The 21,935-nt window shown below is 46.4% G+C and overlaps 1 protein-coding gene across 2 annotated transcripts; it reads right to left on the bottom strand.

The window, feature by feature from the left end:
- Nucleotides 1–256: 256 nt before the first annotated feature.
- Nucleotides 257–16,262, bottom strand: foxn2a (forkhead box N2a). Of its 2 annotated transcripts, XM_028989575.1 has the most exons (6): nucleotides 16,136–16,262; nucleotides 5,735–6,318; nucleotides 2,760–2,884; nucleotides 2,388–2,437; nucleotides 1,834–1,902; nucleotides 257–768 (listed from the first exon to the last, which is right to left on the bottom strand). In XM_028989575.1, the coding sequence occupies exons 2-6, from the start codon at nucleotides 6,302–6,304 to the stop codon at nucleotides 332–334; spliced, it is 1,251 nt and encodes a 416-aa protein (XP_028845408.1). In that variant the 5' UTR covers nucleotides 6,305–6,318; nucleotides 16,136–16,262; the 3' UTR covers nucleotides 257–331. The 2 variants fall into 2 exon arrangements, with proteins under 2 accessions (XP_028845408.1, XP_028845409.1); XM_028989576.1 differs by lacking the exon at nucleotides 1,834–1,902.
- Between the last annotated feature and the right edge of the window lie 5,673 nt (nucleotides 16,263–21,935).

Raw genomic sequence — 21,935 nt, 5'->3', positions numbered from 1 at the left:
GAGTTCCTTGAAACGACAACACTCTGCATGAGCGCTGGAAGCAGACTGTTCCTTTCGTGAAGGTATCAACGTCTCCCTTGGTCCTCACACAACTGTCTCCATTATGGCTTTGTTCTCCTGTGTGAATGGTACTATTGCCGTTGTTGAATTGGGTTACTTCCTTTCTTGCTCTCTCGCTGTATATTGTATATATAAAAAAAAAAGGGGGGGGAGAAAAGAAAAAAAAAAAAAAAAAAAAAAAAAAAAAAAAGGACTAGAGTGGGAGGAGGCACACCAAGACAATCAGGGGTCAGGGTTCACATGGGCACAGAGGGGGTATCAGAAGGGTCTCTCACTTCCTGGGGAGTTTTTTGCTCTTGGCCGTGTGCTTGGACACCTCCAGGCAGGTGCGGATGCCGGCCAGGTGGAGGAGGGATCCGGCCGCCTCCTTCAGCTCCTCGTCCAGCTCCGGTTTGTTCTCATACCGGGCCCGTTTGCCTGGAGGGCACTTGAGAGGTGCGGGACAGCGCGTGGGGTGTGGGCGTGGACTCCTCTCATCACCGAGGTCCGAGTCCTCATCGCTGTGGAAGCCCTCGCTCCCGGCGCGGTGCGGTTGGGCAGGTGCGCAGCCGCCCTCGTCCAGAGAAGACAGGGAGGAAGAAGAGGAGGAGGAGGACCGGGAGGAGCAGCGCTGCAACGGGACGCTGCTGTAGTTGTGGTCCTGCTTTGGGTCACTGCTCACTAGGACCGAATCTGGCCGGGACAGGTCCAGCGGACTCTCTGAGTCACCTGCAAGGTGAGAGAGACAGACCATGTACACAATCCACACCAGAGAACCCTGGAGGAAGTCTTCTCCATGCTTCACTCAAACTGGATCACACCAAGCGTTGCCAAATTTTCACAAGGAATATGAAGACCCTAGATGACTAAATTTTTAACATAATATCTATTTGTCTCAAAATAAGTGCCAAATACAGAACGTGTCTACCACCCACATCATCCATCCGCATTTTCGTTATAAGTGAAATTCAGTTTATCTGGCAATATTAAATGAATGGCAAAAGCAACCTAAACTTTTTTTTTGTAGTTTTTTTTTACATCAAAATGTGTGCCTCCTAGAAAATGTGTGGACATACAGCTCTATGAAAAAAAAGTCTTTTTCAATTACTTCTCAATTCACAGTTTGTATAAAATACCACCTTGGCTCAAATATAATAGTCTTTTTAAAAAATTTGTGATCACATGTAAATAAAAACATCTATTGGTTCAAGATTGTGTCCAATAAAATGTTTATACACATTAATAAATATAAAATATTAAACTAGTTAAATTAAACTTTTGCTTGTTTTTGATCTGATCAGCTTATTATGTTGGAGGGGTGTAAGTGCTGAAAATTGCACTAATAATGAATATAAATTAGTTTTTTCCCCAGAGCCGTATGTAATCTCTCCCTCCATCTCAGTTTCTAACTGCTTGGGTTTTGGCCTACACACACGAGAGCTGTTAAAACACGATTGCAAACTGAAGCCACTTACACATAGTGCTTAATGGGGACTATTATGACGTGACTGTAATGCAATGCAGCGGCTTCTGCATCGAAAGTGGGCTCAGCTGACTACAGCACCCATACAGAACGGTGCCATCCGGTTCAGAGGCTTTATACTGCCGCCCGGCGTGCTGTGCCGAGCTTGAAAATGAACTGAAGTGGATAAAAGAATGCACAATGTCAAAAGATGGGACATGCGTTTCATGAAGCAACAAGCATCCAGCTGAGGTGGAGGGTGGAGGAAGAGAGAGTGAGTGTGAAAGAGAGAGCTGAAAGAGTGTAGAGAAGGTGAGCATGGCTTCTCTTACATCTGTTGGGGTGGTGCCCAGGGGCGGAGTTTAAGAGCATCATGGCGGTGGCAGCGTCAATGTCAGACTCTGCAAGAGGAAAGAACATGCAGGGCAGTCAGTGTGTGTGTGTGTGTGTGTGTGTGTGTGTGTGTGTGTGTGTATGGGGCCAGGGTTTCTGAACTCCCAAGCCACACTTGAAGGGACCTGAATTATTCATCGCCACTAAGACAAGAGTGGAGAGTGAACACCACAGCCTCCGTAGTCAAGGTTACGGAGGGAGGGAGGAGGGCTGAGAGTGACAGATGTGAACGGGTGGAAAATGTAACTGTGGGGAACACAGTCAATGTTATCCCACACCAATCTAACTCAAATAAACATCACATAGGAGCAAAAAGAAATAAAAAAAAAAACAACATGAAAGCTGACAATGGAAATGTTGCTGTGTGGACTGATCACATGGTCTGTCGTACAAAACAAACGGCGGAACTGAAGCGGAAGCAGTCCATTGCGCAGGCTGAAGACGGGCGGTGCGGATGTCAGCAGCCGCGCTATTCAAGGGACGGGAGACTCACCTTTCAGCGAGCAGCCCTGGAGGAGGAGATGACGCGGGGGCGAGGAGGCACTGCAAAAACACACACAAAACACACACAGAGTGAGACAAAGAGCACATTTAGAGGCAACAGGGCAGACAAATAAAAACACAACAGCTGCAGTGTGGAGAAGCTAGTGACATCTCTTAACCAGTTCAACCTGTCTGATGGGAATTGTGTGTGTGTGTGTGTGTTATATATAAACACCTGGCCATTGCCGGGCTGGTACGACACACAAGCACTCGGCCACAAGAAAAGTGCCACTCATGTGGTTGGTAATTCCTGGGTCAACAAATCGAGGAGGATGTAGGGGGGTGTGTGTGGGTGTGTGTGTGTGTGTGTTTAAGAGCTCACCTGGGTGGGGAGGCGGGTGGTGTGCAGAAGGCGTGTGCAGTTGGGAAGTGCTGCTTCTTTAAGGCCTGGATCAGGTTGGGTCGGTACTCTGGGTCCACACACCACAGAGAGCCCTTCCCATTCACCTGGGAGGGGGCAGGCAGAGGTTCAAAACCGAGCTTCTATACTGCGCCACCAGATTAACTTGCATTTATATTTACAGTCACCTCCGCATCAAGACCAGCACAGATCTCATCACTAAATGCAATCGAATAAGAAAGTGCTAACCAGCTTTCACATTCATCTGAAATCCCCCCCAACAAGATGTCCCTGATGAGCAAATCCTTATTTACACTAGTCTATGCGTATGTATGTCTGTGTCTGTGTGTATAAAATAAAAAAATAATTAATATATTTCCCAAGTCCGCATGACATGGTCCATTTCAGACATGTTCTGATCTGTCCTGATCCGTACGGTCTTTTCTCTGTCTCAGTCGCTACATTTCCTCGCAGATTAGCCATTTCATCACACCTTGTCCCAGCATACAAGTGCAGAAGGGAAAGTGATTTATAGATGTGTGTGGCAGACTCAGATATGACAGCTTCCCTCTTGACCGTTATTGAATAATGGAGAGGTTTTAACTGCACTGCTTAACTTTATAAGGGTTTTAGGTGCCAAATGACTCATGATAACCATGTGATGGCACCCACGGATAAACGCACATCAGTCATTTTATGGGTTCATAAAAAAAAAAATGCTGTCGATAAGCATGGCCAACTGTCCTTACAAACAGGGCCCAGGCTGATCTCTTTGTGGCAAGGTGTAATCCTGCATTGGAATAAAAGATTAAAGAAGCTGATCTTGGATGCAAACCAAGTTCAAATTGCTTGTCCCACATCTTATGTGGAACATTGAAGGATTTGCCAGCATGACACCTACAGAATAAAAGCTCTTTATACAAGTATGAAATTGTCACAAATAAAGGCCATAATCACAGGGTGGGGAAAGAAAAAAAGAGCAGTGTGATTGTGATCCATGTTTTGTCAGAGGTGAGTGTGTGTATTTCTGTTCCAGTTCGGCCTGAAAGGGAGGGGAGAGGAATATAACCTTGACTCAGATTACCAGTCAGCTCATAAACAGGAAGGAGGAAGCGTTGTCGTGGCAACGAAAACCAGGCAGTGTCATCTGAAACCAGCGCTGCTCTCCCAGCAGACGGATGGGCTCGCAGCGAGGCGCTAGCACTAGCCACTGACCCCTCGCGGGGTGGGAAAATATCACCGCTCTGCCGGACGGTGCAGCTGCCCCTCTCCATCCGGTGACGTCAAAAGACTGGGAGAGCAGCTGACCGACTTAGCAACAATGGCCACTGGCAGACACTTTCACAGGATCGCTGTGACCCTCAGTTCATTATGTAGAGTGAAAGGAATTATTTTATGTTCTGTACCATTGTTGTGACGCCTCTCATCTAATTAATAACCAGCACCATACAGACAAACCGTTAATAACTGTTATTAATAGTGTATTCAGTGGTTGTCACAAATATGTCTGAGTGTGGGTACAGGTGTATGGTGCAGGTGCCAAAAACTACGCTACTGTGTGGTTTTTCAGATTGTCATGGAGGCTAACCGAACACCATAACCTGGCTTCCTGCTGCACAACTCCAAATGCCTACTTCCAAGGTGTCTGCAGAAGTTACTTCTCACACGGTGTTGCAAAAATGTAGGAACAAGCTATGCACGGAAGGACATGGAGATCGATTTATATCAGTATTTGGGTCTTGCATTTTTACATTATGGAACCAGAGACACAGAACCATCTAATAACACACGTGAGGTTATGTAATAAAACAAAAATAAATAAATAAATAAATAAATAAATAAATTAATAACAGACACCAAGGAAAATATTAGTCTCTCCCAAGCAGGGAGCTTTTGCTGTGATGGCAGCAATTTACTCTCGCCTTCCCTCCACCACCTTAAGTTTGACAACAGGGACGGTTTCCAACAGTCCTGAAGGTTTATGCTCAACACTTTCTTATCATTCACTCGTGTAAATGAGCATCTGATGAAGCAGCTCTTGGTGATGACAAAAGTGAACAAAGTCATGAAGGTAAAAAGAGGAGACGGTGAAAAAAAAAAAAAAAACAGATCAAACATACTTCACTTCCTCTGACACAACAAACACTAGATATGTTTCTTGCATTGGATTCTTCAAAATGGCTCCATCTAAGTCTCCACAACCACCACACCACAATCATGTATAGTTTGCACTTGAGAATAACTGAAACAGTCTCATTCATCCCATAGTTTTTTCAAAAGTGGAATGCTCAGGAATTCTGAGAACAATCACATTATCATGTCTTCAGGATAATATAAATGAAAAAAAAAATTAATTGGCCTTTGTTTAGTAAATTTGTCACTGTAACTACTTCAACTTACCTTCCTTCACCCTGAGGTTTCAAGGTAGATTCCACCTACTGCCATCCGGCTGGTGCTTTCCTCTGTCAGGCCGGTTAGAGCTTTTTCTATTGGGCGCTCTCTCGCATAACCATAGCGCTCATTCTTTCTTTCCTGTGCAAGTGTGTGTGTGTGTGTGTGTGTGTGGTGATCTAGCTGCAGTGCGGTGTGTAAAGATAATGCCGTATCTCTCTGCTGTGTTTGCTCTTCTGCTGCAGGAGGGAAGGACTGCGACCTTGACTGAATTCCACCCTTATCAGAAGTCAGTCAAGAGTCCTGCTGGCATCCAACCACCGCAGGCAGGCGCAGTCACAAGGAGAGCGTGTCACATGACGCCCAAAACTATACAAAGGCTGCAACTTCAACTGAAGGTGACCACAGGAGGTGTTCTACAACAAGAGTTGCTGGACCCACTTCCTCAAAGAAACGTTTTCTGTATAACACGAACTGCTCTTTAAGCTCCAAGTTAATCGTGGATAAACTGTGTAAACCAGAGAGCGGGAGGAAGATGTGTACAGAGATGCTTCATGTTAACTCACCTTCCCAAGGCTTTTCTCCACCTTGCGGAAGCACTTGTTGAGGGACAGGTTGTGACGCACAGAGTTCTTCCAGCCAGTAGGGGCGCTGGAGAAGTAAGGGAAGTGCTCGAGGATCCAGCCGTAGATGTCTTTCACAGGAAGAGACTTGCTAGGTGATTGTTCAATGGCCATGTAGATGAGCAGAGAGAAGGAGAAGGGTGGTTTGGACTTTAACGAGTCCCTCTCCCCAACATGTCCCATCCCAGATGACGAGGGAGAGCAGGATGATGAGGCAAGGGGGACCCTGGGGTCTCCCTCAATGTCAAACAGTGGGCTACCACTGGGCTGAGCTCCAGAACCTCCCAGGGTGAAGTTCTGCAGGAGGTTCTCGTGAAGCCAGTTGAGGTTGGTGAGCTCCTCATCTTCAGGTCCACTGGCCCGGTCTAGACTGGTGGCCAGGGGGCTGGACGCGCACTCTGCCTCAGGAAGGGTCCCCGCACCTCCACACAACCCCTGGAGACCTCCACGATCCTCCACCACCCCTGGACTTTCCGCTTTCTTATCTGGCGACATCCCGATGATTGGACCCATTAAAGTAGGAAGGTCTGGAGAAAAATAATTCATATAATTACAAGACCAAAAAATAAAACGTGCCCAAAGAAGAAAAAGGGGGAATAACAAAATTACAATAAAACAAAAAAACCATAATCCTTTATGCTTTCTCTACGTTCCCCTCCATGAGCAGAAAGCCCACTGGAGAGGCTCTCCAGGCTTAAGATGAGGGTCCTTTGAGGAAGCCCACTCAAGTGGCCGGGACGACTTGCGGCTCGCTCTCATCAACGCCCACCTCATCTCAGCTGCTCGTTAGCCTCCGATGAGCATGAAACGAGCCGCTAAGACGCCGGGGAGACGGCGACACTTCACGCCATTCCGCCCGGGAGAGGCAAGGCCACCCAGCTGCCTGAGAGAGCTCCACCATATGGGGGCTGCCAAAAACATAATGCTGCTGACAGCAGTTCCAATCTGGATGACAGGCAAAAAAAAAAAATAAAAAATCATAAATAATAATAAATAAATAAAAATAGTTCGGCATTTATATTTAATTTTTCTGATACTTTAGAACCTCACCAGGGAAATCCTATGTAACTACCCAGCACAAAAGGAAATGTTTCATATGGTGAATTTTGCCAGAGTTGTACTTTTTACTGCACGATGTGTTACAGAATTTATCTTCATGGATTCTATAAATATAGTTACAACAATTATATAATTCAAAGAAATGACCACACATCCAAGGTTGTGACTTTAATTGTGTGTCCTTGTTCTCCCTGTGTTGGCGCAGGTTTCCTCCGGGTTCTCCAGTTTCCTATCTTCAGCAAAGGATTGGTGACTCTGAACACACAGGGGTGTGTGTGTGTCCGGTGGAGACACCCCGCCCTGTGCCTGGACTCCCAGGATGGACGCTAGGACCCTGAACGGTTTGGGTCCATTTCGCATCACGCACAGTAAAGAAACCAATATCCTAAGCAACCATTATGGCATTAATAGTGTCATTTCTACTGGTATTAAACAAATGGTAGGATTGGTAGGATTTGAGGAACCTTACAGGCACAGAAGATCTGTGGTTGTTTGGAACAACCTACCGGCAGAGTTCTTTAAAAAAAAAAAAAAAAAAAAAAAAAACTGCATACGTACCTGGAATAATTTATACTGTTTTAAAGGCAAAGGGTGGTCACAACAAATAATGATTTGACTGTCCATTTCACTACATTTTGTTAACTGATGACTTTAAACACTTTCATTTTTGAAAGCATTCTTCCCCACACCTGCCAAAAACCTTTGCACAGTACTGCATACACACCATAGTATTCTTATACATGGTTGGGTAAAATATTATGAAAAAGAATTGGTGGCTTAATATTGCATATTGACAAATGTATTGTGAAATATTAGAGGTTACAGCACATTCATAACATGCTGAATTACAGCAGTGCAATATTGCTTTAATTTACAATACAACTCACTATCTATCTACCTCTCAGTACTTATTCCTAAGCAGGGTAGTAGCTGTCGGAGCCCCCCCCACACACACAGACTATTTTAGGGTCACCAGTCCACCTAGTGCGCATGCCTTTGGACGGCAGGAGGAAATCTGAGAACCCGGAGGAAATCCGCGACGACACAGAGAGAGCACGTAAACGACACACACAAAGCCGGAGCCGGGCTTCGAACTCACAACCTCGGAGGCGTGAGGCCACGACGCCACGCCACCATATGGCCGTGCAATACGGTGAATTCGACAGTTACAGAAGATTTACTTCATTTTTGTAGCAGCAGCAAATGTAAAAGCAGCAGTAATATAAAAAAAAAAAAAAAAAAAAAAGGATTTTCATACATTCTGCTGCATTCCTTTACATCCCAACTTTGGGTCTTGATATGCTGATTTAGTCACAGAAGGTAAAGCAAAAAGGAGGTCAAAATTAGTGCTGCGAGATCCCCACTTTTACACTCACAACAAGCTTTGATCTATGCCCTGCATGTCACCATGACAACCATGCTGTCATTTCAATTAAGTGGCGGGGGGGGGAACATACGCACTATCGAACGAGCCTTGAAATCCTTCCTTCCGACCTGCTTAAGAAAACTGGCATGCCCATTGGCACCAAACACCCAGCGCTGTGCCGAAGTGGGAACACCGGACTGTAAAGCTGAAAGTGGGTCACTCCAAGGACATGGCAGAACGAGGGAGACGGCCTGAGCGTGGAGGGACGGGGACAGGTGCACACGGTGCACCTGACAGGCAGGAGAACGGAGAGCCGCCAATGGCGTGAGCGGCTGGTATTAAAGAGGCAGCTTTGGGGGAGGCCTGCAGCTGTGACAATGCTGAGAGAACAGGAAGTGCCTTGGGCTGCCAGAGCCAAGGACCCAGGGGGGAACAGGACAGGCGAAGAAAGAGGGTCCCCCCTAAAGAAAAAAAAAAAAAAAAAAAAAAGAACGGCCTCTTTAAGCCACGGGGATCGGTAAAAGGCAGAGAAATGGGGAGAGGAAGAGGAGGAGACGAGGCGGGGAGAGAAGTACAGAGAAGCCATGGAAACAGTAAATTTATAAATAAGTCATCTCCAGCCTACAATGAATCTCTGAAAAGTAGAGTGATCAGACATGTCAGGCGGCAAGAGAACTGCCCGCCTGCGTTAAAGTGAAGCTCCTCTAAAAGCCCCAAAACACAAATGAAATCTCCTTCCACTCGGGGAGGTCTGGCTCTAGCCGAAAGCAGAAACGCGGACACACTGCGAACATGCACGCTCTCAAAATGGAGTGAAGATGGACACGAGGTGCCCAGACTGACTTTACTGGAGAATGACAGGTTCCAATCAAGAGAGGAGAAAACGTGCGACGAAAATAAATAAATAAATAAATAAATATTCCCTGACCTGTAGACAAATCCCATTCACGTGGCCACATGGTAAACAGGGTGCAATTTATTAATCCTGATTAGCAATACAAAGGCCTGCTCCACCATTTCCATGTGTTTGGCTTGAGGTAGGTACACACACACACACACACATTTGAATACCAACCAAAAGGAGAAGAGAGACCACCAAGCTGTCTGAACATGGCAAGTGCTTTTTTTGTGATCACTGCTAGTCAATTATCCGCTTTGTTATTATTATCACCATTATCACAATAAGTGTGCCACTTACCAAAAAGGCATCAAAGCGGCAGGCTGGGCTTTAATGGGGCACTCGTGAAACAGAGCAAAAGGGCGGAGTGAACGAGCTAATGAGCGAGGTTAGCGTGTCTCGCCAGCAGGAACACCGGTAGCGGTGCATCTTTCGTTGGAACGCACACCATAAGGTCACGTACCAAATGAGATGAGTGCATCTCAAAACCAGGAGGCAAAACATTTCCTACTGTTACCAACCAAATACACCAAAATCGGCCATGACGTTAAGACTGATTAAAGCCATTACACTGGATCAGCCTTTCGGGTGGCTTAAGGATGCACTACAATGCCTCACTGAAAAGAAGAAGAAGAAGAAAAGAAAAAAATTTGATCTTAGTACAACTGAACATCTACGTGATGTGCTGGAAAGGCAAGTCGAAGCCACCTTCACCCTGTACCGATGGCTTTGTGCTGGATACCACCACATACCTTTATTAGCAGTGTGCTGGTGTTCTCATAAAGCAGGAGACCAGTGACAGAGCGAGAGAGAGAGAGAGAGAGAGAGAGAGAGAGAGACAGACTAACGTAGAGAGATCAATAACGTCCAAAAGTGCTGAGGCCAGCGCTACGCTGAGCAGTTCACCCCCATCGTCCCTGACCTCGCAGGATACATGACGGAGAGTGAGAGAGACCTGCGATTTTCAGAGGGGGAAAATTATTCAACATGAGAATTAGAAAAAGCTGACTTCAAACGTGTTTCAACCAAAACCACTCATGGACTTCCCAACACTGCTGAAGGCGTCCTGTAGTATCTGGGATCAAGATGTTAACAGCAGATCTCGTGGAGGTGGGTCTGTTCTTGTTTTCCCAGCATGCTTGATCAGACGGCCCTGCCCATTGTTCACCGCTGGCCTTTCCGGGGACTATTTTCAGTCCATCGCTTACAAGAAACTGCTCACAATCCAATACATGAAATTCAAGGGCAAAATGTCAGTTTTGGGCCAAACATTCCACCACAACAAGAGAGAGAGAATTAACGTTATTGGCGTCAGCAGTTTTAATGTTGTGGCCGAGAGGTGTACATAAGTCTCTCTTCAGCCACTCATGAACTGTACTGGTTACCAGATGTTGAAAATTCCGACACCAAACCAATACTGACCTTGAACATGACGATGCAAGGTACGCACGGCAATGAAGCGGATTTGCAGACGCAGGTAAGCAGAAGCTCCCGGGCGCACATCAGACCACGTAACCGAGCCCCCGGCCCCGGCCTGCTCTATAGCCCCGCAAACATTATTAGGTTGAGAGTCTCCTGATGGCAACTCCCCCCCCCCGCTGTGGCACAGCCAGGACTTCATACAGCAGTAGACGCCCAGGCCGTGAAGATGTGTTGGCCCGCAGATAAGTGTAACGATCTCGAGAAATTCTAGTACGAGACTAGAGAGACCCGACTGGCACCCTGCTGAACAGTCTGACAGCTCTCTGCCTGCTTCCCCATCCCGAAGGCTTCCCAGGTAGCAGACAGATTGACTGCGATGTCATAGATGATGACAAAACGCTTAGAAGTTATTCGGTAACATGCATGGCAGGAGGTGAAAACAAAAAAAAACTAAAAAAAAAAGCCAAGAGGCAACCTTTAAGTTGCACGGAGTGAAAATAGCTCGCCGGTGACACTGAATAATGGATTGCCCCTGCATTTGCAGTGTGAGCAAACAAGCAGACCAGCAGGGCACTGCATTCAGGCCCCGCCATGCTCACAAAAGGAGCTGTTGTTTCAACTTTTATCTCTCTTCACAATGCAGGGCTGCGGCAAAGAGGATGAAAACAAGAGGAAACGTCTAGTGTATCTTTAAGTTCGCTTTCAAAAAGCAAACCCCTTGACACGTCACAGGGCCAGACAGGGCATGTCGGGCTGATTAATGAATCGTTCAAACAGGGAGTAACCATTCAGAAGAGCAACATTTCCTTTTTAATTCTTTATAGTCAGGAAGTTACAGACAGAGCGGACAATGTCCTATAAAGCATCTTGTCCTATATAAAGAGTGATAGATTACAGCACAGAAATGGCACCACCAGGAACGTGAACCTTGGAGAGAACAAGCAGGGGTCTGATGTCCCCAACTTTGACCAATGCTGTGAGGCCTGCGCACCTAGCGTGGTTCATGGCTCCACCGGAAGGAACCGTGAGTGTGGGGTGTGGTTGAGGCAGACAAACAGGGGTTATTTATATAAAATAAATACATTTTTAAAAAGTGCATAACGATGAAGACGAAGAGTGAAATTCTAGTCTTCATGGTTGCCCAACCATGAGCCTACCTTCACTTCCCAATGCTTTCTAAAGGTCAAGCATGATAGACACCAGCTGGTTCCTTTTGCTTCTACCCCAAAATATATCATAGAGGCACAAGCCATTTAAACATCTTTGAGTGTCTAGAAAACTGCTCAGTTGAACCACACTGGACCTGTTGAGCATGTGCAGAGTACCTATCACTTCTTCAGGCTTTGACCTGGAAGTGACCTAATATGCATCTCATTGTTAAAATAACGAAAGTGTCCGGCATGTGCAGGGACAAGGCCAGTAGTCTGATTAAATGGCCTAGCCCAGTTATAGCTGGCAACTGCACTAAACAGCCACTGGAAACAAACTAATTGTCTGGCCGAAGAGGAGGCGATATTGAGCCTGGTTCACAAAGCAGAACTTGAGCTGGGCAATCACAAAATAAATAAATAACGAAGAATCCTATTTTTACATTGCATAATATTACTGGAAATATTGTCATGCGATATATATATATATATGGCATGTTGCCTGGTCCTTCAAACCACCGGATTACACAAAAGATGGAAGACCATCCTCCATGATTTAGGTTCTGCCTTAATAGTGGGTTTATTTTGGAATAAACAGACAAGTTAGCTCAACAGAACACCCCATTACACACACATACACACCCCAAGCTCTGATCTGTGTCACCCAAGCTAGCAAGGCAGTCGTTGTCACACTGCCATCTCAATTAAACAAACCCCGTTTATTCAGCCAAGAGTGACCTGCACAAAGAGCCATTGTTGCCCATGACACAGGGCGCAGACTGGGTCTTCTCTCCTCTCTCTCAATCAAGCCAACGGTCACATTAGCATTGCTTACAATGGGAGAGCAAGCGCTAATAGCGCACATCTTAAATTCTCTCCCCAAAGCTCAGACATAGGGAGGGACAGTAGAAAGCGAGGGAGAAGCGGCAGAGGGAGGGCGAGAAGAAGGGCAGTGACGGGCTCAGAGGGACTCTATGCATGGGGTACTGTGACCAATTCAAAGATGCAAGCAAAAAAAAAAAAAAAAAATCCCACACTGCAAAGTCGACTTCCAGGCGCCACAAGAGACAAATCTTACACTATCCATCCCAAGAAAACCAGTCATGCGGCCACAGAGAGAAGCTCTAGATGTAAACGTAGCGGTAGGCTGGCGGTCGTGCTCGGTCCAGGTTTTCAGATGCACACTTTGCACCGTGCCATGATGAGGAAAGCGGAGGGAGACTTGGGCAAGCGGTGCAAATTTGCAACCCAAATTCGTGGAGCAGCCACCTATATTGGATTACCGCTCGGTGATGTCACGTAACCAAGACAACTGAAGTGCTGCAAGCTCATGGGCACGTCCTTCTTCCTGGTCAGTAGTAAAATAAAAAAAAATTGTTTTTTTTTTCTAAATAAAAAATAATAATAAAAGGGGAGGGTCACATGATGAAAAATGTGTGCAGCTGTGGTCATTAAGAACAGTCATCTGCAGACAAACAGCAGATAGAATCTGCAGACAAGAGCTCGGACCTTGATTGAAGCACATCAGGGGCTGCTGGTTGTTTGGGGTTGGATGGGATGACAGGGTGGGGGTGATCTCAACCAGAAGACATGAAGAAGAGACACGTATTCAGCATGCATGACCCCATGAGGAGATCAGAACATAATCCGCAAACTCAAAGTGTTTCCTATTCATTAAAGAAATCTCTCAAAAATAAAATACCTTCAGAGCAAAATAAAAAGACGAACTTCAAAGATCTCATGCCAAGGCTCACCTGTCTATCAAAACCCAGACAGAGGCATGTCTGTGGTGGGGTTGTGTCTTTGTTGTGTCTCCCTGGTAAACCCTCTCAAATGCAGGGAAAAAAAGAAAATGGAAGAAATTCTGACCAGCATACAACTATAATTTACCCACTCATTCTTCCAAATGGAATATACAGGCAGGAATTCACACAGGCTGTCAAAAAAATGTATCTCCATCACTCAGCATAAAAGAGATACAGGTTAATAATAAATATAGAAAGAAACAAATAAACCTTTCCATGAATCACATTAAGGAGAGGGGTCATGGGGTCACCTACTTTAAGTGAACCTGGAATAGGCCATTTTATTTCCTTCCTTTTGATTTACAATAGCAGCAATGCAAAATGTGGCCTCAACTACAAAAAAATAATTCAATATACAAAGACTTAGAAACAAACTACTCAAGGAATTTAGCCAACCAAACCAACGACAGCACTCGGTGAGCCACCCTTCTCAGAGCTTGGTGGGAACGGCAGTTATATCGGCCTGAGAAGGGTCTTCAGAATTCATGACATTGCAAGCACTGGTAAAATGGTTAAAGAAACTACGAATCATCTCATCAGCTAAAATATACGAAGAAAAGAGCAAACAGCAAGGGTTACAATATTCACCATGGAGTCACTACGCAGCATTTGAGCACAATATATACGTTTACAAGTGTATTCAATTTTTATAAATAAGAATTAAAATAAATAAATAAATAAATCACCAGATGGTTTCTACACTTCCCACAACACACCAACACAGCCCAGGGCCTGAATTTCTGGCAATACAATGATGAACAGGTTGGTCCTATCGGTTTCTTTATCTTTACTCTCCACAGTTTGACATGGTCTGTGGCTATCAGTATCTGCCGGCCTATTTCTCTTCTTTTTATTTACCATCAGCAGAGGTTTAGTAAGTAGTGCACTGCACTTCACCAGTTTCAGGGCATTTCGAGGAACACAGACACTGGGATCACACATCACTAATACCAATTCCAAACACTTTCCATGGCACATGAGGGGCATTCGTGGGATGAAAATCACTCCAACTGAGGACAGGCTCTTGAAACGGCGGGTTACAATGACATTCACAGTGGGACACGTATCACTTGTCTCACTGATACACGAAGGGGGGGGGGGGGGGGGGGGGGGGGGGGGTGGAGAGAGAAAGAAAGAGATTTCATCAATGAACCGATTGCCTGCATTTCTCTTTGTGGGTATCAGTGTAACAGATTGCAACATGTCAAAGGTCAACCCTGAGCCATGCATACTGGGTATGGGGTGCAAAAAAAAAAAACTGGAGATTAAAAGATATATCACCGTTCCTTTATGCCAGCCTTTCAGGCAGAAAAAAATATATATATTTTCTAAAAATGTTACTTAAGTTATTTTTTTAATCACCTCTCGGAGTAAACTGCTTAAACACAGTCAATGCAAACAACCCAGGACACTGTGTACACACATGGGTAAACAAATGTTTACACTTTCTTTACCGCAAATGGGCGACTGTGCGCGTCAACGTCTGTCCGCTGATTGGCTCGTTTAACGAAAAGAAGCGGATTGTCCAATAGGAAAGCGCCTATCGTTTCGGGTCACATCTTGATTTGCGGAACAACCAGTTTGATGATGTCGACACGTCGTCAAGCGCGCGCGCTCCCGTCCGCGGGCACGAGCTGAAGCGCGCGTCCGTGACCTTTTCCCTTACTCAACCCTGCGTTGGCCTCGACCACGTGTTCTCTCAGGGCAATAATGGAGTAACTTTAAAAAGCCCCCCCCGCAAAAAGACGCAAACGCGCCTTCGAAGACAGCGTCTCCACCAATAACAAGACGCGTAGATTTTAATTCAGGGAGCCAAAGGGGGAGGAAAGCAGCCCAGCCATGTTTGAAGTGGAGTTGCCCCACTTTCCCTCTCCGGTGGGTGAGGTGGCTGCATTTCTATAATGCGACATTCACCCGCCATCTGTCAGTCGTCTCTTTGACTTAAAAAAAAAATAGGTCGTCAACTCGACCAGAAGCGCAACGCCATTGAGAATGGAAAGTACATTTCTCGAGACGCGCTTTTCGTCGGACTGACGCCGCAAATCATGTGGCTTGAGCCTCCGGGGAGGGGGGGTGATGGCGGCGACAATTTATTCGGAGGCGATAAAGTAAATCTAGACATACGTTAGGGTTTGCTAAAAGAGCTGTAAAACCCCGACCTATAAGTGCTAGGCCGGCAAAAGTTAAAATAACTCGCGCGTCCCTGCCCGTATTCGACGCTGTAAAAACTAAAATCAGACACAAACCCAAAAAATATTTACAATACAGAGAAACGTCACTGACGTTCACGCCCGACCACAAAAGAAGTTTGTACTCGCTAGCAAAACAGCTAAGTTAGCTGCGACGAGCCACATGGACGCATCTGGAAAGTGGTCCGTTTCAAGTTGTTCGATGGCAAAACGCTTCTCGAACACACAGATACTTTTTACTTCAAGACATAAAAAAAAAACGTGGCATTAACGCAAACACACTGTCGAGTAGGGAAATGGGCAGGAAATATCCAGAGCTGCCATGCTTCCTACAATGTTGGTGCGTGTAACACTGACTTTCTCTTCAACAAGAATAATTACACATAATTTGGTTTCAATTCCCGAGATAAAAAAAAAAAGCAGCGAAACGTCGGGGAAGTTGGCGGCGTGTACTCACACTCATGCACGCGGCGTCCGGTGAGGCTGTGCGCTGCTCGGTGGACTCGGCTGCCCGCCCGCCTGCCTGCCTGCCTGCACTCGACTGAATCAGAGATCAGCAGCTGCTTCCTCCATCCACGCAGCGAGCAGATCACGCCGCACGGCAACGCTACCAAACCCTGCGCCGTCGCCAAGGCGACAGGCCCGCTTCAGCCAATCACAGCCCCTCCCTCCCGAGCTCCCCCGGCAACTGCCGCAGCGCGCTGCAACTGCTGGCGCAGGCGCCATTACGGCTCGATCGTGACATTTTCCCGTGATGGAAATGAGCCATCATCAGGAACCTGATGGAGTCACCTAAAAAAAAACAACAACAACAACATGTTTTGCCACACGAGTGTCGTAATGCACAATAGAACGCACATTTTGCCTAAAAAAAAAACCCCAGAAGGATAAGAAGTTTTAAATATGAGGATTAGTGTCGGAGCAAAGGGTGAAACATTACCCAATCAGAAGGCACGGCGGCGTGCGTCATTTTTGGCGGGTGGGAGCGCGGTGGGCAGGCCAATGAGGGAGTCCTGCCAGCGATTACGTTGATCCTCAGCTGAGGCGGACTTATGACGACAAGAGCGGGCCGTGCAAATTTCGCCCAGCCGGCACAGTAACTTACGTAACCTTCCCCTCTGCGGGCATATTAATAGGCCCCGTTTGTGTAACGCCGGCCGGCGATGTGCGCCCCGCGCTGCGAGTCGCCGTCCCCTCGTGTCTGAGTGTGGGTTGACCTTGCCCGCCCGGAATATCTGCAGCTTTTGCACCAAACTGGCATTCTAGCAGCAGGATGAGATCTCCCAGCAGAGGCAGACGGGCCTCACAGTTTGCTTCTTTTTCTACATAGCGTTGCCTTTCATTGTATTTTTTTTTTAAAGTGGACGAATGCAAAAAAAAAAAAAAAAGTTTGAGGTGTTCCATAAGGGAATAGATGAAAATGAAAAAAGGGCGATACAATTCTACAGAAGGGCCATTCCCAGTTGCAACATTTACACTCGTGTCAGACACGCCCGTCGCACCCAGTTTTACCAGAAGCCTGTTGTTCGGCTGGACGGACAGGATTTGTTGGAAGTGTGCGGTGTGGGAGATGCCGTCCCCAGATAGGAGCGTGTCAGTAAACACTCGGCGGATAGTCTCCCCCTTGTCATGGACATTTCACGCAGCCCACTGTGTCTGGCCCTCGGGTGAATAATTCACTGTGAGCGGGTCACGAGGAAAGCGGCGCTTTGAGCTCAGACGTCGCACTCCTTGTTTATTGCCCGTCTGACTGGGGGGGTAATTAAGGTACCTCTGGGTGACGGGGGATTCTTAAATATGCAAACCTTCGATCTTTGCCCCTCGCGGGTGCATGCGCGCACGTAATATTCATGCAGTGGAAAGTGCATTCCCGGGTGTGCGAGAGAGAGGGAGAAGTTGCCGCCAGTTGTTGTGATTTATGTCCAGCATCAGAGAGCCCTCGTGTCAGGTTTGCACGCGTTTCCATGGTATCATCTCCCTGCATTCTGAGCTATTCATAGGGAGAGCCGGCAGTGTGGAGAAAGGTGCCCCACATTTCCCCCTGCAGAACCATTCCCTGGGGTGACCGAGTTGCAGCGCCAGCAGATGAGAGTGGAGGACAAGATACAGCAATCAGAGGAGCTGATTGAGTGTGTCTTCAGAAGACGGAGCCATTCGTCTTCCAGTCTGCCCCAGCGCTAATCTGATCTGAGCAACAGAAAGGCAAATCGGGGCTCAGACCAGTGACCACTGAAAATGAGACCCAGTCCTCGTTTTGGGGGGATTGTGGAGGGGTGGAGCTTTGTGATCACCAGCAGCAAAGAAAAAGAACAGATATGTGCGCAATATTTCACCATGGGTCACGATGGACTTCGTAGGTGACCAGATGGGGACGTTGACCAGGTGGATGTGGCTGATGAGGAGCATGTTTTGAGGGCAGTGGTGACCTAGCGGTTAAGGAAGCGGCCCCGTAATCAGAAGGTTGTCGGTTCGAATCCCGGTCCGCCAATGTGCCACTGGGGTGCCACTGAGCAAAAGCACCGTCCCCACACACACCTCCCCGGGCGCCTGTCATGGCTGCCCACTGCTCACTCAGGGTGATGGGATAAATGCAGAGGACAAATTTCACTGTGTGCACCGTGTGCTGTGCTGTGTGTATCACATGTGACAATCACTTCACTTTAACTTGAATGTTTTTGGCACTGGTACTGTGGAGCCCGGTGTGGTAGTGGTGGGTGGGGTGCGATCAGGTGCCCGGCTGCTATAATGGTCTATAAATCAGCGTGGACTTGCTATGCTGACGCCGCCTCTCAGGCGGAAAACGAATCAGGATGTTTAAACGGAGCGCCCGTAGCCGGGGAGCTCACCCCATTCAGGCCAGTCTGGCTGATAAGAGCTGGCACATGCATGTGCGCACACACACACACACACACACACACACACACACACACATACACGTTTCATTGCGACCTCTGCAAAGTTCATAGAGCACGCCGTTAATGACAAGTCCTGTTTTTTCACGAGACGTCCTCTCATTGCTGCATTATTTTGGAGCGTGAACACAAGCGTACATAAAAAGACACACACAATTAGCTAGTGGCTTTACTGAACGTCGAATGACGTTTCATCTCGTCTCATACAATCTTCATAGTGGAAATCAGTCCAAAGTGACAAATGGAATTCTAAGGCCAACTGAATGAGGGTGTTTGATCTGCTCAACATGGCCTAGCATCTGCTCAACATGGCCTAGCACAGATGAACATGGCGTTCATCTGCTCAACATGGCCTAGCACACTGGATCCGTCCCTCGTCTTGCTGTCCTTAATCACTGGGAGCGAGCATTTAATCATTCTGTCAAAAGAGGACCATAACAGAGATCTCAACAGGGAGTGTTTGTGAAAGTGTGCATGTAATTTGTAGTGTTGCCATCTTGTCTTATTTTTTTTCCGTGCGGGTGTCGCAGTGATCTGCCAGATGATCTGTTAAGCTTCCAACGTGTAACACTCAACACCCAACACCACTCCCTCCTCCTCAATCATACACACACACACACACACCACACGCCACACAAAGAGACAAACATCCAAATACACACAAGCATCGCCATGTCCCAGTGCATCCATCTTGTGGACAGCTGAGGGTCGTATCTCCTTTCACAAATAACATCTTGAGCTGCTTTGTGCTTGTAGATGCTCTATCAAACTGCCATGTGCCACAGTTTGGTCATCTCAGTTTCTAATTTACTAACTCTGGCTGGGTTGGGTTAGGCAGTAATGCAAATTTAACTCTGCTATTATGATGATGATTATTATTATTAGCATTATTATTATTATGGTAGGTCAGTTTGACCCATTTTCACAAAATTTTGGTTCACTCAGGTGTTGGGGCCTGACTTTTCCTAATTTCTGGACATTGTGGGCCATTTTGCACTGACACCTATACAAAGTACCAGCTCACTTTTGTAAAGTTGATTGTCTCAGTTTAGGCCATTTAAGAGCATGCACATGTTTATTCACTTTCAAAGCAGCAAAAACGCTGTTTCTACTTTATTGTCTACGTACTGTTGATTATATTTCAACTGTGCAGCTCGATTTGACTGGCAACATCATAGATGTCGCTGTTTTTTTAACAGGAGAAAATAAAGGCTGACACTAGTTCATCCTGAATTTGGTGGATTACATGATGGTATTCCGCCGAACCGATTCACTTATTATTTTGGTGCGCCCTATCACTGCATAGTCGGTTATGCCAATTTTCATAGATAAAGGTCTCAGGTCCATCTGACTGGGCAAACAAGAAGTATTTGCATTCACCTCCTGGCAAATGCCATGTGGCTCTTTTGCTTCCACCGGCCACCTGGTCTAACAAAACTGAAAGCTACTTCAGTGGCACCATTAACCTGCGTTCATGACCCCACATACTCCACATACGCCACAGGTCCGACGTGCGACTGCCTGTTGAAGGGCAATATAAAAACATGCACGTTAAGTGTCATTTAATGGATGTGAAGGTTTACGTACGAGTTTAAACAGCGCTGTATATTTGATCGAGAACTGCTAAATATTTCATGGGTTTTTAAATGGCACAGCGGTTGAAAGAGGTCACACCATTTTCATTTCTGAAACATGACACCCCCCCCTCGCCTACCAATGTTGCCTTGCCATAAAAATGACTTTCCACCGCCTCACCGGCCCTGCTCTTCTCCCAGATGAGTGTTGATTAGTATCAACGGGCGTCTATGACCCACACAGTGTACACTATTAAACAGCTCTGTGGAGAGTGTTTGCTTACAGGAGCAGATTGTTGGAGGGGCCTTTTGTGGGTGCTGGAGCTTTATGAATTGTGTCAACAGGTTGTAGCCGCCCCTTATCTGTGGGCTGATACAGGCCCCTCTCAATGCAGAGGCAATAAAATGCTACACGAGGAGGCAAAGGCGATTTGAGCCACTCAAATGATTAGGCACTGGCCTAGCATTGATTTAACCTGTTTGACTGATCTTCATACAAATACACACATTGTGAGGAGGGGTTTAGTATGTCGAATGCTCAAAAATGTGCAAATAAAACCCTCTAACTAATGTAATGTTCTAAGAGTCTCTCATATTTATTGCCATTAAAAGCCAGTGAGACCAGAATTGGTCAAAAATGTAAACATGTTTCACAAAAACAATAAAAGAAGAGGTAAAATGAAGGCTGATATTATGGCACCACCTTTACTTACAGCATCAGCTAAATTAAGGAATGTGAGCAAGACGGTGAGGAGGGGAAAAAAAGATATATCTAAACTGTTAATAAGCACAAAAGCCTATGATCGTGCAATCTGGCTCAAAATTTCTGTGTGGTGGGTGGGGCCTAACCTATCCCATCACAGAAGGTTCAAAGTACAGTGTTGCTGATAATATTTTTTTTCTGCTGCAAAGTGTACTTATCTGCTGTGTTTTGTGTTTAGGTTTTGATTCTAGATTAGTATTGCCAACGGGGTTATAGGGACTCTGGGGTTTAACCTTTGGAGGGGATTGCATGGAGGGAATCCAGGCATGTGAGTGGTGAGTGAGTTTTACCCCCCATTCCTACTGTAGCCCTTTTTTAGACAGTAGGGCTTGAAAAGAAAAAGAAGACCCTAATGTCACATGCTTAGTGAAAAATAATGTAGGATGCAATCTCTACAGAGCTGTAGCATGCATCTTGATTGACATCATATGTATGTTTATGGCACGTACCCGTTCATTAGTATCATGCTGGGGGGATCTTTTGTCATCTGATGTACACTAAAACTTGATCACTTGACCGTGCGTTTCTTTAACAAAAAGCTCCCAAAACGGCTTTGCAACACAATACAATGCTTGCAGGGCCGATTAAATTAGCCCATTGATCCTGTGGCGGTTTATGGCCCTCGTAAATTCTGTTGTTTTTTTTTTGCGCCAGTAATGACTGGCCCACGCAGGCAAATGAACACCTCTAGAAGTCAATTACCTGAAAAGGAGCAGCGGTGAAGGCCCACTGTCCTCATTGATATGTTAAATCCCCCCTCCGTGATAAAAACCCAAGCAGCTGGGGGGTTTCTGCCTTGCAGTTGCTGGGTTGGGCTATAGATCGCATGCCTTTCCGCACTTTCGGCAGATTCAGAAGCAGCGGCGTAAATGGCAACGCTCAATGCAACACTGATTACTTTGTGCACGCCGGGCCCCCCCAACACCACCCTCTTCTTACAGCAACCCCTCCACCCAACTGCCTCCAGCATAAGCACACAGTTGTCTTGGGGGACAATTGTGACGTTGT

The sequence above is a fragment of the Denticeps clupeoides genome, chromosome 8, assembly GCF_900700375.1.
Source record: "Denticeps clupeoides chromosome 8, fDenClu1.1, whole genome shotgun sequence".
Classification (NCBI taxonomy): Eukaryota; Metazoa; Chordata; class Actinopteri; order Clupeiformes; family Denticipitidae; genus Denticeps; species Denticeps clupeoides.
Note: the sequence above shows the minus strand (reverse complement) of the source record. Positions and strands in the feature narration are given on the sequence as shown.

What these genes read in the sequence shown, in the direction of transcription:
- foxn2a (XM_028989575.1), bottom strand. Translation starts at nt 6,304, where the DNA reads ATGGGTCCAATCATCGGGATGTCGCCAGATAAGAAAGCGGAAAGTCCA. An exon ending in TGGAGAAAAGCCTTGGGAAG is followed by an intron (nt 2,885 to 5,734) that starts GTGAGTTAACAT and finishes GCCCCCTCCCAG; the next exon opens with GTGAATGGGAAGGGCTCTCT. An exon ending in CCAGGGCTGCTCGCTGAAAG is followed by an intron (nt 1,903 to 2,387) that starts GTGAGTCTCCCG and finishes TTCCTCTTGCAG; the next exon opens with AGTCTGACATTGACGCTGCC.